Source organism: Maylandia zebra, linkage group LG12 (genome assembly GCF_041146795.1).
Source record: "Maylandia zebra isolate NMK-2024a linkage group LG12, Mzebra_GT3a, whole genome shotgun sequence".
NCBI classification, from domain to species: domain Eukaryota; kingdom Metazoa; phylum Chordata; class Actinopteri; order Cichliformes; family Cichlidae; genus Maylandia; species Maylandia zebra.
The window spans coordinates 15,707,655-15,720,881 of record NC_135178.1 but is presented as its reverse complement, the minus strand read 5'-3'; the positions used below and the strand labels follow the sequence as shown (position 1 = coordinate 15,720,881).

Sequence of the window (13,227 nt, the reverse complement as noted above, 5' to 3'; positions counted from 1 at the left end):
CCCCAAGGGATTTGTGTCTCCTCCTGGGATGAACTGCAGAGCTTTTACTGGCACTGCACTATGGAGCCACTAGTAAAACAATTAAATATAATGACAAACATAATCCCTAGATTGTGTGCGATATAATATGTGGAATAATAAATATGCAAAAATGCATTTAAATAAACTGTCTACCTATCTGTACAACTTCTACTACAAAGAGATGTTTGCAGTTTGTGTATGTCACAGACCTTGTTCTACATTCAAAAATGTGCGGTAAAGAACCAGCTTACAGCAGCAGTTAAACTCTTTTCTGTGCTACTTTTGGCGAAACTCTTTCTGGTGTTAATATGGGAAGAATAAATGTTTCAAGTTGGCAGACATAGTTACATTAAAGAAACAATAACACATCAGGAAAACACTGCATACACACATACACATTTTGGTACACACAACTGCAAAACAGTTATTATCGCTGAGGAAGCTTCAGGTTGTGCGAATTTATTAAGTGCCACATGAAATGTGAACATTATAGTGCATCTCTGAGTACTGCTGTAAGTGTAGCATCATCGATTCTTTTCACACTATATGTCCTGTGCATACATTATGCATTTTAAGTGATCTACATTATAGAATACATTTCAATCACAAACATCAAAAATATTTGCATATTAAATGAAACTCTAGTCCCTCAAAAGGTAACAAAAACAGCCACAAAAAAAAATCCCCTCATTATTTATAAATTCAGATTACAAAAGAAATACAGAAAAACTCAGGGGTTTTTGGCCTGATACTAAATTTGCAACTCCTGTGTTTGTAACAGTGTGAACACCCTTTCCCTTCTTCCTTTCTGCCTCTCACTCTCACATGTGCACACACACCCACAGATGAAGGGAACGCCTGAAGAAGCCGCCACACCCCTGCATGAGAAAGTATGCACACATACACACCCACACAGCACTATCTGTGTACATTACATTTTTTAAAAAGGCATGCAGTGTAAGTTTTCTTTTGATCCCACTGTGTCAGCAGAAAATTTAAATGAAGATCCTGATCCTCAGAGTCAGCCCTGTTGAGTTTGTCCAAAGCAGTGGTGATTTGTAAATCTGGCCTTAGCATAATGTCATGTGGCTTGAGTCCATGGCAGCTGTGAATCATTAGGCCTAAGAATAACCTAAAGATGGCACGGAGGCTGGTTAATTTAAAAAAAAAAAAAAAGAAAAAGAAAAGACAAACAAAGCCCCATTTCTCATACATTTACAAAGAAGGCAACAAAGTATATTATATTACTGCAAAGTATGGTTAAATGTGATCAGAAAAGAGCATCCTCGACCATATTGTTGATTCATCTCCACCTCCGTGTATCTTCCCAAGATCTAAAACTCAGTCAGATGAGGTGGATATTTAAGCCAAACAGGCGGCCCTCTGTGTCCACAGTGAGGCAGGGGTGGAGTGGCAGACTCAGTGGTGAGGGGACACGGTGGCTGGGGGGGAGCTGCCCGGGCCCTGGTACCTTTCTTTGGCGTGCTTCTCACAGTACATCACATCTCCAATCCAAAAGTGCCCTCGCATACTCAGGTTAAGACCGCAATCTGTGCACGTGTAGCACTCGGGGTGGCGGAATCGATCGTCGTTGATGCGCACGGCCTGTGAGCTGCGGAGAGATGAGCGCAATCAGGCACCAAGAAAACAGACTAGATGATCGAACGTGAAATGATGAGTTTCAACAATCAGCACAAATAATCACCATGCTAAAACAAAACAGTTAATAGACCCGCTTGAACTGTCTACAATTGATGTTTCAGACTCCTTTTGAAATTTTGTCTATTATTTTTCCCCCACAAATCGTTACACAGCAGACCACAATGGCAGTGTTGTGCACCAGGTAAACCAGAAGCATTCGTTCACATATTTCAGTTTCACCAGTTTATTCTGGTCATGTTAAGAGGCTCATGGCCTTCAGAGTATGACTCAAATTGGAGGTCAGATAATTTAAAATCAGTGATTTGATGTGCGAGTTTCACGGCAACTCATATCCTGATCTCATATACATCTTTATGATAATCTGATAACGATTAAGTAGTATATTATATATATAGTATTATATTCTATAAACACGTGAAGCCTCAAATAAATAAAAAAATAAAAATAAATAAGAATTCCCTCCAGAAAAGGATTTTGTATTTGTCATGTACACACTTCTCTATCCTGACTAGTCTTCCAGTTCCAGATAAATATTACCATTTGCAGCCAAATACTTAAATCTTTGTTCATTAAGACCCAAGTATTTTGCTTTTGAACTATAAGCACAGTGTCTTCTGTCTTTTGTTGAGGAACCCGTTCTCTTCGGTCACTCTACCATAAATGGCTGAGTGGTGCGCATAAGAGGGGAGCGGAAGTCTGACTCTCGTCACCAAGGCAAACACCTTTTGTCCATAATAGCTCAATCTGGTTGGGCTGGCAGGTCTAGAAGTCTCATGTACCACAGCTCAAGTGTGAAGGTTTTGTAATTGTGTAGCATCATTTGCAGATTTATAAGTAAAACAAACCAGCATCAAATCTTCTGAGTCTGAGACACAAATATATTATTATATCAACGGCTATGTTATCCAATTAAGCATGTAACTGCAGGCGACCACAGACTTACACAATTTTGGTACCACACCTCTCGCAGGTGTGGTATTTGCTGGTTCCTCCCACTGATGTGGTTGCTTTGGGGGCATTTGGTGAAAGATTTCCTGGAAACCTCAGAGCTGCCTCTGGAGAAAAACACACACACACAGAGTTGCTCATGATGAAGTTTTGACACGCTGCGTCTCACTGCTCAACACATCAGCACTCTGTTTGTCTTCACTGTCCTCTGTCAGTGCAGCTTGTTTATGTTTCCGGTAACTGTCATCACAAGGTCGTCGCCTATGGGACACGCTATATGAAATTTCCAAATACTGGCCATTATCACGTCATGAAAGAATGTTATCACTATCTGGATTTATTTTCACTGCCAAAGATCAAAGCCAAAGGGGAATCAGACAGATGTATTCCATGATAACATTTTTATGACCCACACACTGCAGAGTTGCGCTCCTCATGACAAACATATGGAAGTGCATATGGTTCTGAATGATGCACATTTGTCAAGGATGGTTTCAAGATGGAGATGTGGGCAGCAAACAGAAACAAGAGAGGAAGTGAATTATAAAGTACTTGATATAGCTGACAGATGCAGAAAATAAGTCTCAAAGCAGCCAGTCCACATGGATAAAATCTCTGCAGTCACAAAGCCCTTTTGTGCTCAACTAATACCTACTGCCACTTTCTTGTGTGTTCTAACATACACACACACTTTTATATTTATGAAACAATGTGCACTTTTGTCTATAAAGGATGCTCTTTGGATGAATGAGCGTCTCACCTTTTTCGTCAGCCTCCAGGACCTCTTGCAGCATTTTAAAGGTGTTGGACTGACGAGGTGGATTGCGGGACTCCCTGTTCTCCTGGATCATCTTGTACACCTCTGAGTCTGTGTCGAACCTCTGCATGGCAAAGTCAGAACTGGGACTGCTGTAAAACAAACCAATAATAATCAGTATAGGATCTATTCATTTATATATGATTTAAAATATATAAATGTGTATGATACGGTGATATTAAAGCATTAAAGTTTGTATTATGACTGAATAGATGGACATAAAACCAAGTCACCAATAATAACTTAAAGCAGGCCTCTCCGGCTCTCTTTTGTACATTTGATTTTTGCTGCACTTTGGCGTGTTGCAATTTGCACAAGTTTGTGTTGAGTGTTTTGGCTGCAGTTTTGCAGGCAGAAGGCAAACTTTATCGGATATCAGTTGGTTCCTCTATGTAGATATAAAAGTTTTTTTGTTGTTTTTTTTTTAAATAGTAACTGAAACTGAGTGCTGCTCATTATGAATGTCTGCTGTATTACACTCTGACAGAGTGCAGGCAGAGCAGGACGCATGAGCCTGTGAGTATAAGCTCAGGGCAAATCAAAGCTTTGAGTTAAGGGTAACTCTCTCCACACACATATTTGCAACTCATCACATGCATTTGCAGATTCACCAGAAGTGTGTTTGTAAAGAGCCAACTAAGAGGCCCATCTAAGTTTGAACTTCTTTAGCTGTTGCTCAGAACAGCGCTTTTATCTAATCTAAAATGGTAAAACAACTTATCTGATTTATGAGATTTCTGCCATATTTGTTCCTAAATCAATCTATATTGGCAGGTACTTCCAACGACTGCTTCAACAGCTCCAACATTGTACAATAGCAGAGACAACACCCAGACCAAACCAGAGAATTCTCCCCTCTCATCAAAATTTAAAATATGATATTACAGTGGGAACTGTTGAATTTATTGATCAGGGGATTACTGTTATTTCAGGAAGGTTCTTGGGAAATAACTAGTTGATGCCAAGAAAAGCCATACAAGTATGATCTGGTATGATTTCTATGTGAAATGGCATGTTTATTTCTACATTAATAGCAACTCTGTACAAGAATTCAAACAATATCAAACTAATGCTCAACCTGCTCCACCAGTAACACCATACTTTGCTGTCTTGCTGTTAACTCAGCAAACAGCTACAAGGAAGAAACAAGGAGGGCAAAAGGCTAACTGAGAGAGCCACATCTCAAATCTAAAATCCTTAAAGAAAAAATAAAATAAAATAAAGAGCTTAACGAAAAGCGGCTTTGTTTTTTTGTTTTTTTTAGAAAACTTCTGATTAGTTAAAACCGGTTAACAAAGTAGTAATAAGAGATGCTTGTGCATTACATAATCTATAGCACAAAATAACATCACCAAGTACAAAATTGATTCAAAAGCCTCTCCAACAGCCAAGAAACATGAGATCCCGCAGTTGCGTGTCTCTTTTTGTGAAGGTGTGACCTTTGGCCTTTTCAAAATGAAATGTCATCACATCATTTTATCCCATTAGAAACTTGTGAAATTAGCCCATGAGTTCTTGAGTTGTGGTGAAAAACGTGTTTCGACAAGCTGCACTGGCCCTGAGGTCAACTGCAAATCTGTGCCAAATTTTTATAAAATCCCTCGAGGTGACCTGACACATGTTCATGAGAATCCCTGCACGTACATGCAGACTGACAACTCAAACACATGACGCCTCCAGCCACTGTTGTCGCTGGTACACAGCCATAGAAAATTACTTCAAACTCTGCATTTTTGCAATTTCAGCTTCAGGTTAAGGGCAGGAGGGGAGAAGAAGCTTCCATCAAAGGGGATTAGACACTGTGAGCTGAATGATTATTACTTAACAGATAAAAGCTCCGTCTTCCAAGCAACCCGAGCTGAGGAAACCCATGTACTAAAATGTAGATTGGCAGAACATTGGTAAGACACAAAATTTTGTTCCTGTATGTGTGTTTGTCTGGAGGGAGTGTTTTCAGTCATGTGGAACCAGTCGGCCAGGTACACACTGTTCAGACTAGGTGCGATTTGATTACTTCAAATAGGAGCCGTTTTGTCAGCTAGAATAACCCAACCTGACTGACTGTCCCACCTGTTGTCACCTACTGCAGAGATATTTATGCTTTAACTGACACCTGTGGTGTGAAGACAAAGCCCTCAACTTCATTCAACACTGTTGTGATTTAACATACAGATGTGAACCTATAAACGCTTTTTATTTATTTTTTTTGTACAACAACATTACAGTTAGCGTGTTGCTGGGTTTTGGCAGATTTGTAACATTTTTTAACTTCATGTAGCCTGGCTCTATACATTCAATTATTATGAGTTTAAAGCAGATTCAAGATGAGAAATCTGTGACTGTGTTGCTTTTAAAAAACAAATCAGTTTGCGTGACTGATAATTCAAATTATGAGACTAGACAACTTTGTTAAACTGGAATTGGGCTGAGGCAAAGAGACAGACGTGGCCATTGAAAAAGGAAACAGCCCTGGTTTCTTGGGTTTTAGGTTCAGGTTCACTGTCCAGCTGCAAAGATGAGTAATGGTTTTAAATGAACATGTTCAGAGAATTTTCATAAGATATATTTCTGTGTATGCAAAGCCCATTTCCCCCTTAGTGAACATGGCTGCAACAAACAAGGGCAAACAGACATAGCAACAAGTATGTGAATGAAACAAATGCTCAGACCCTTTCTTCTGCATCACTGAACATGGTTCAAATTGAAAACAGACCTCTCAGACCTCTCCAAGTTTTCCACATGCTCAGCTCCACCCTAAGCAAGCCATTTCCCCTTTTCCTTTCCCTCACCATCCCTCATGACATGCTATCTCAAAACAAATGGAAATTCTAGGTAAAAGAATAGAAATAACAGGACTTATGGTCAGAGAAAATAACATGCATCTGAACAAGCAGTCAAGCACACAGATTATTAGTGCAAGCACATTAAAACAACTATCACTTTTAAATCTAATTCCACAAAACTCTTGGGAATTGCGCTTTCCAATGTTCTCACATGTATATATCAGTGGCCAAGACAAATGTGCTGCTGGTTTCTGTATCCAGACTTGGCTCACGCGAGCAACAATGAGACCCAAGGCATAGCTGCATGTAGTCGAAACATCTAAGATCACAAAGCTAAATTCCAGCCATATTTATGAACTGGTTTCCTTGAAGTACAACATCTAAACCAAAGTCAAAACATATGGAGAGAAGGAATTAAAAACAGCAAAACATAAGATGACGAGACTCACCTCAAAAAGAAAAAAAGAGAGAAAGAGAGTGAAAAAAGTGGGGAAGAACAACTCCAGCTAAAGTCCTTGTCCTTTTAACAGTGCTAGAGCAACTCAGCAAACATACCAACATACAAAAGAACAAACAATATTGACACACAAGCAGATGAAGAGCACACACCTCTATCTAAACCAGACGGCACAGAAAATGCAAGAGTGACTGAAAGGTGTGCCTTTAGCTGAAACTCATTGGCCATGCATCATGAAGGGGTGGGAAAATGGGTGTTACAGAGTCTGTGATTGGCTGGAAAGAACAGGGAGAGACTTTCTGTGCTAGCTCTAGACTGGGGGCCAATTAGGGGGAGAAGCAAAAATCAATCTTTTTTGGGAAGGGTCTGACTACAGCTGCTGACACATCACTAGCTATGGTTAGCCCAGCTGGACTTGGGTCTAAAGTCCAAAGTCAACTATCGTGCACTGAGGAGGGGAAAGAAAAAACAGCCACCGTGAGCGTGCTGACAGAAAGGATTGTGTGAGAGACTGAAGTGAAAACACCAATTTCTTCTGGGACAACAAATATTCCAAACAATGCTTAGGAGGGCAGCACCTGCACAGTGGGAACAGAATCAAATTACAGCTACATCACCTAATCAGAGAGGGTGAGGCAGGAAACAAGAAACTAAAGTGTTGCTGAGGGAGGTGATGAGCCGTTTCCCAAAGGTTCATTTGACTCCAAATGTTTCTGCAAAAAGCAGTAAACATCGAGAACCACCTGGACAATATCAGTAGATTCACAAGCTGGCTGTTTTACTCTAAATGAAGGAACTGGTTTGGCAGATTTCTCAGCTAATCTGCATTTTGACAGAGATTTTAAAAATGAGGAAACAACTGAGAAACTGAAAGAATTTTTCAAGATGAGATCACTGATGCAACCAGATAAAACTATTTTCACTTCTGTAGAGGTAATAATAAGTGTCTTACTACTAACACAGTGTAATGCAAATAGCCTTAATTGTTATTATAATTTGGGTGTAATTATTTCTTTGATAAAGTACAAAATTTGAGAAGGATCACAAATGTAAATACAAATCTCTCTATAAAAATCTAATAATAAAGAAGTTCGATGATTACCACCCGTTTTAGTAGTTTTCCAAAATTTCAAAATACATGTGTGCATGGTCTGTAAGTACCCACTTTCATGCCATATTTGCAGCTTTACAGTTATAAATGAGGTACCAGGTGATGGTGGAATGTGCAGGCACTACAGGCCTATAGGCCTGTAGTGCCACCTACAGGCCTATAGGTGGCACTAAATTACTGCATTGAAACTGTGTATACTCCAATTAGACAGGAAAAAAACTTACGCTGTAGTACATGTTAAAGCTTTAGGTTCTGTTGTGCATTGTCCTCTAAAGGGGCCCTCGAGTAGTTGGATATCAAGCTATCATGTGAAAGAAAAACCAGAGAATCAAATCAAAGGAAAAGCCATCGTCAACCAACTGCTGTTGTAAAATATTTTGCCTCCATGTTCCTCCAGAACATCTTGGTTATGGATGTGGCGGAAGCACTGTTTACACAAAACCAGGAGATTCCCAGCTGCATTAAAAGTTGGGAACTGTGAAGGCCATAACACATGATTAACATAATTTTCATACTTAAAGACAGAATGTTCCCACAAAGTTGACCAAGTTAACTCCCAACTATGGCCACAAAATGCCAACCACGGCTTAACACAGCCACTGTAAACCAAGTCGGGTTTTTCCTTTGAGCGTGCACCTAAATTTTAAGCCTAAAGAAGTGAAAGAGTCCCGGTTTGCTCTCAGAAAAAGAGAACAATCCATTTGGTGTGGTAATCCTGTGTGTGTATAGGAGTCAAAAGTAGGTTTTAATTATGTTGGAGTAAAAGTGTAACATTTACCTGCGATGAGGCGACACTGGTACGTCACGCTCAGTGGGACTTTGGGGTGAGAAGCGTCCTTGTGGAGTTGTGTTGGACACAGAGTTGTTTCTGTAGTCTGAAGGCGAGAAGTCCTGTGGAGAAGGAGAGAGCAAAAATGTATGAAATGATGCAATTTAAACATAAGAGACACACCAAGTGTTTTGCTCCATTCAGAGGCAGGAATTCAGTGGGTGAGATTCTGAAGAGCTTCTCCACCAAGGAGTGTTTTGGTATTGAAGGCAGTTCGTCCATATTTCCAGAAACTCTAAATATGAAAACCTGAAATAAAATTATATCTTTTGAAAGACACATTCAGTCAAGATCAAACCAGGCGAGATCCGATTGAAACCTTCATCGGATTTTAGACAAATGTTTCAACTTCAAGTACCAAATAAGCTACATGCTTGCATTGTTTAATGTGATTCACTGTGCTGCCAAGGTTTTGACAGCTTGAGTCACACCGACATTCCTTTTACTGGTTGTTCCTGCTGATCCATTTCAATCTCAGCAAGCTGAATTAACATTGTTTCATCTTGATAATCATGCACAGTCTTAGGTGTGCTCCACTCCCACAGCTGATAGATGACTGATGGTGTAGCAACAGGTGTTTGGTACTAACTGGAAAATTGGTTTGAAGAGAAACTCAGAGCCAGCTTGTACTGTAATAGGTTCCAGATGCTCTACAAACCTGATGATTATTCATCTGTAGTTACTGTAGTTAAACAGCAGCATCACACAAATCAGTCAAAATGAACACTTACAGTACAAATACTGAAATTGAGAAATCTTAGTCAAGTGAAAAATATTTGACTTTTGACAGAAGAGGGCGCTAAGTACCTACAGGTGATCCAGCAGTTCCACCATTAAGTTAAAGGTAGATTTTTCCATCTTTACTCTAACAGTATGGGTTGAAAAAAAACTCCTGAAATTCATTCCTCAGCATGTTAGTTTAGCTCAGGAAAAGAAATATGCAGTACAGAGTTAAGACAGAATCATCAAAATGCCATATTATATTTCCCAATCCTGAACTTGGAAGCTGAAAGCTTGATTATGATTTAGAGCAGTACATGTGTTACATGTGGTCTGACTATTTCCTGGTGAATATCATTCAACAAGGATAATGGACTAGCCAACCTGTGGCAAAAAGAAACCTGGCAGTTATTTCACTGCTGTCTTTTCAAAACTGGTATTTTAAGTCCTCATGACTACTTGGCACAGCTCAGAATAATTAGCAGTCATACTTGTTGATCACATATGCTGCAATATTCCTACTGAAGTTTACTTGTGAAATAAAGCTGTTACTTCATTTCATCTCCCGCACACAGTGCACACAGTGCAGGAGATCTTGTGCTAGAAATCGCAAAGCCCACAGACAACCCAAGAGTACAGCTTTTGCAATAAAGCTCACCGATTTTTTTTTTCTCCTCCCTCAAATGTCACCAGCTGGCACAAGTGTTACATGGGCTTCACAGCAAAGTGGCTCCACCCAACCTTTTGAACCAGCACACATCTGAAAGTCAAGCTGGAGCTGATGCAAGAGCTCAGTACTGAACAAATAGCATGGATGGAGTCAAAGATTTGTGTGCCCAATGCCAGCACCCGCTTCCAATTCAGAAACTCTTTGAACAATGTCTCTGTTCTCAATCGAGTCCAATTTTCCTGCTCTTTTTCCTTAGTGAGTGGGTAGATTAGTGGCGGATGCCAGGAAGCCTTTACCAGAAATGATCACTGGGATGGCTCCCCATGATTCCTCCCAGGATAAACCCACCACAAAAGGCAGAGGCTCAGAACATCATATATTTCGTACTATCACTATGCACGAATAGAGACATCCATGCTGTCTTTATTTGAGCAAATCTTTAGGGAATGTACTGGAGGGATATGTATAGATTCTTTCTTAAAGACCTAGTGAAGCCAAGCAGTATGTACTGATGAATCTATTCTAATACAAACCAAATATATGTTACATAAGTGTCCAGCTACTGAATGTGGATCTTCATGCATTCCAACATCATAAGAATTTAGGGATAAAAATCACAGCTCGGCTCGGAGACTCAAGAGGAATGCAATGAAGTAAAGAAAAACAAAAGGGATAAAGAAAAAACACATGCGCTCCACTGTGACAGGGAGTATGCAGCTGTGACTGAGCTTGACCTTAGAAAGTTAAAAAAAAAAAAACTTTGTCTGCACAACCAGAGCAGCTCTCCCATCACCACAATCCATTCTGCGAAATCCAGTGCCAGAATTTTATAGCGGTAACTGCTACATGACTAGCAAAGCCTTAACCAATGCTTCCTGCATATGCTTTGTTCCAGATCATCACTGTTGCATTTTAAGCCTTTGAACCATTACACACAGTGATCTCAGTTCTACAGTGCATTTGGGGAACTGCATCATGACAGTGCCAACAATACCCCCATGTTTCATGTACTAGAAAACTCAAGAAGAAATACGGGTGAGCTGAGGAAAGCCTATTTTCTTTCTTGGATGAGAGAATGGTCACAGATGGAAGAGACCAGCGGAGAATATCATCAGCCAATTTTTTTGTGGTTCCAGTGGCTGGCAAGAAGAGGAAGCTCTGATTAAAGCTGCGCTGAACTGTAATCAGGAGTTCATAGTCAACAATCCCAAGAGCATTAGGGCAAGTTGCTGGAATGCTGTACTGCATTTAAAATAACATATCAAGCTATTGAGCACTATATATCCTCTTTAGGTATACTGTTTAGCTTATTATGGTGTGTTTGTACATACAAATGCACAGAGACAAAATCTGCCTGGAGAACAGATTGGATATCCACGTCCCATTGGTCCAACACAAACAATGTTTTTTGCCAAAGTAACATGCAAGGTTTCAGAATTTGGGTTTTTCTATGTGCTTTTTCCATTTCAGTGTTAACCATTTTTCATGCTTGAAGTTCTATGATATTTAATATAATGCCCAAACAGCCAATACCAACACAAAACAAAATAAACTCCAGCATTTAAAATGTCTTAATTTTAAAATCTCTAACTTTATGTATGAGGCCCTTTGCAGCAGTAAGACGGAGGGCCACATCTGTCTTACTGTGGAAAACATGGCAACTTAAGGTTGTGCTGAAACCTGCTGTTTATTTTCATCGTTCATCCATTTTATACACTCACATCTTCCATGGCAGGGGAGAGGGGGCTGGAGCCTATCCCAGCATGCTTGGGGAAAGAAACAGAGAAGACCCTTGTGCGTCAGCAAAAACTGACCCGACATTTATGGGATTCAGCTTGATTTTAACATGTGAAAATACAAACACTGGTGCCCCAGAAACTCACATATTACAAAGTATACATTGTATTAAAACCTACATTCTTTAGTCTTGACATTCATGTAGATGTTACCTTGGCAAGTACCATTCACCTTAATGTTCTTTCACATAAAGCATAACCACACACTATTAAGTGACACAAGTGGTCTCAACCAGAACATGCACAACACAAAAAAGTTCTCCAGCCTTGGTCAGATGGAGATCTGTTGGTCCCCTTCTGACAGGTGCACCTGATCCAACCCAGTCTATGAAGGGCCAAACTGGCAACCTACAAGACCCAAAAGATCTGCTGCCAGCATCCACGATTGTGTTTTTTTAAAGACACTTCTGGGTGCATTGGCAAATATTTATTAGTAATGTTAGTTATAAATGTATGCTGATTATTCCTATCTGTGGATTGTACCCATCCAAAGTTAAACCAGCTTAATAGCACTAGCTAAGAGCTTAGGCCTCAGTCACACAGGCTTGATGACCCTCATGTCACTACATAGGTTGCTGGCTGTCACCAGGTAAAATAAATGTTGTGGCCGCCTGTAGTTTTTTGCTGTAATGAAACTACAAGAAGTTTGGTGCAAACCAGAAATGGACACTGTTCTTTCCCTCTTCCCAACCAACACACTTCAAAAGTCGCAACTTTAACTGACCAGTTTTACTGATCGGCAAATAATTTGTGGGTGTTTGTAACATTTGCCAGCAACCTCCCACAATGACTTGCCAACCGGTCAAAGAACACAAAATTCTCTCTAGCCGCTGACTGATCTCTAGGCCTTTACAAATCCATTTCACAGTAACTACCAATAACCTACAGCAACCCACCAGCTAGAAAATAAATATTTTTCTCTGGCAAGATGGTTGGCAACTGGTATGTTGGCCTTGGCCTGGCCTGTGTGGTGGTAATGTCTGTCTCCAAAAAAGAAAACAAAACAAAAAACACAGCAGCAGCCAAAACACTAATTGAAGATTCAGAATGCAGAATCCAAAAACACCTGAGACACTGCAGTGGCTACACACACCTTTGAAAGACTTTTATATACTCCTAATATGTGATCAGTGTTGCTTTGGCACATAACAGTAATCAACCCACTAGAAGGCAGGTGATTTTACTGTTGTGGCTGATCTCTGCAAAACAAAACTGTGGGCAACTATAAATGGGACGTATTCATTTACCAATATTAGAGATAAAGCCTTAGTGCATTATAAAAACTGTTACAAAAGAAAAAAAAAAATCATTCTAAACACAATCAAGAGTTTATCCATTTTAGACACAACAAGCATAAAATGCCAAAATAAAGTGAAGGCAGCTGTTTCAGATAAAGACCCATGGGAAACACTG

General features: G+C 39.9%; 1 protein-coding gene across 5 annotated transcripts in view; it reads right to left on the bottom strand.

The window, feature by feature from the left end:
• Window positions 1-464: 464 nt before the first annotated feature.
• The window catches only part of pdlim2 (PDZ and LIM domain 2 (mystique)), a 32,138-nt gene continuing 19,375 nt past the window's right edge, over window positions 465-13,227 (bottom strand). For 4 of the 5 annotated variants that reach the window (XM_004544286.6, XM_012917227.5, XM_004544285.6 and 1 more), the window contains 4 exons: window positions 8,578-8,690; window positions 3,392-3,540; window positions 2,627-2,738; window positions 465-1,633 (listed from right to left, as the gene is read on the bottom strand). In XM_004544286.6, coding sequence (XP_004544343.1) covers window positions 1,441-1,633; window positions 2,627-2,738; window positions 3,392-3,540; window positions 8,578-8,690 — 567 coding nt within the window. In that variant the 3' untranslated portion in view covers window positions 465-1,440. The remainder of the gene's footprint in view (window positions 1,634-2,626; window positions 2,739-3,391; window positions 3,541-8,577; window positions 8,691-13,227) is intronic. The other variant, XM_076890754.1, reaches the window with a different exon arrangement.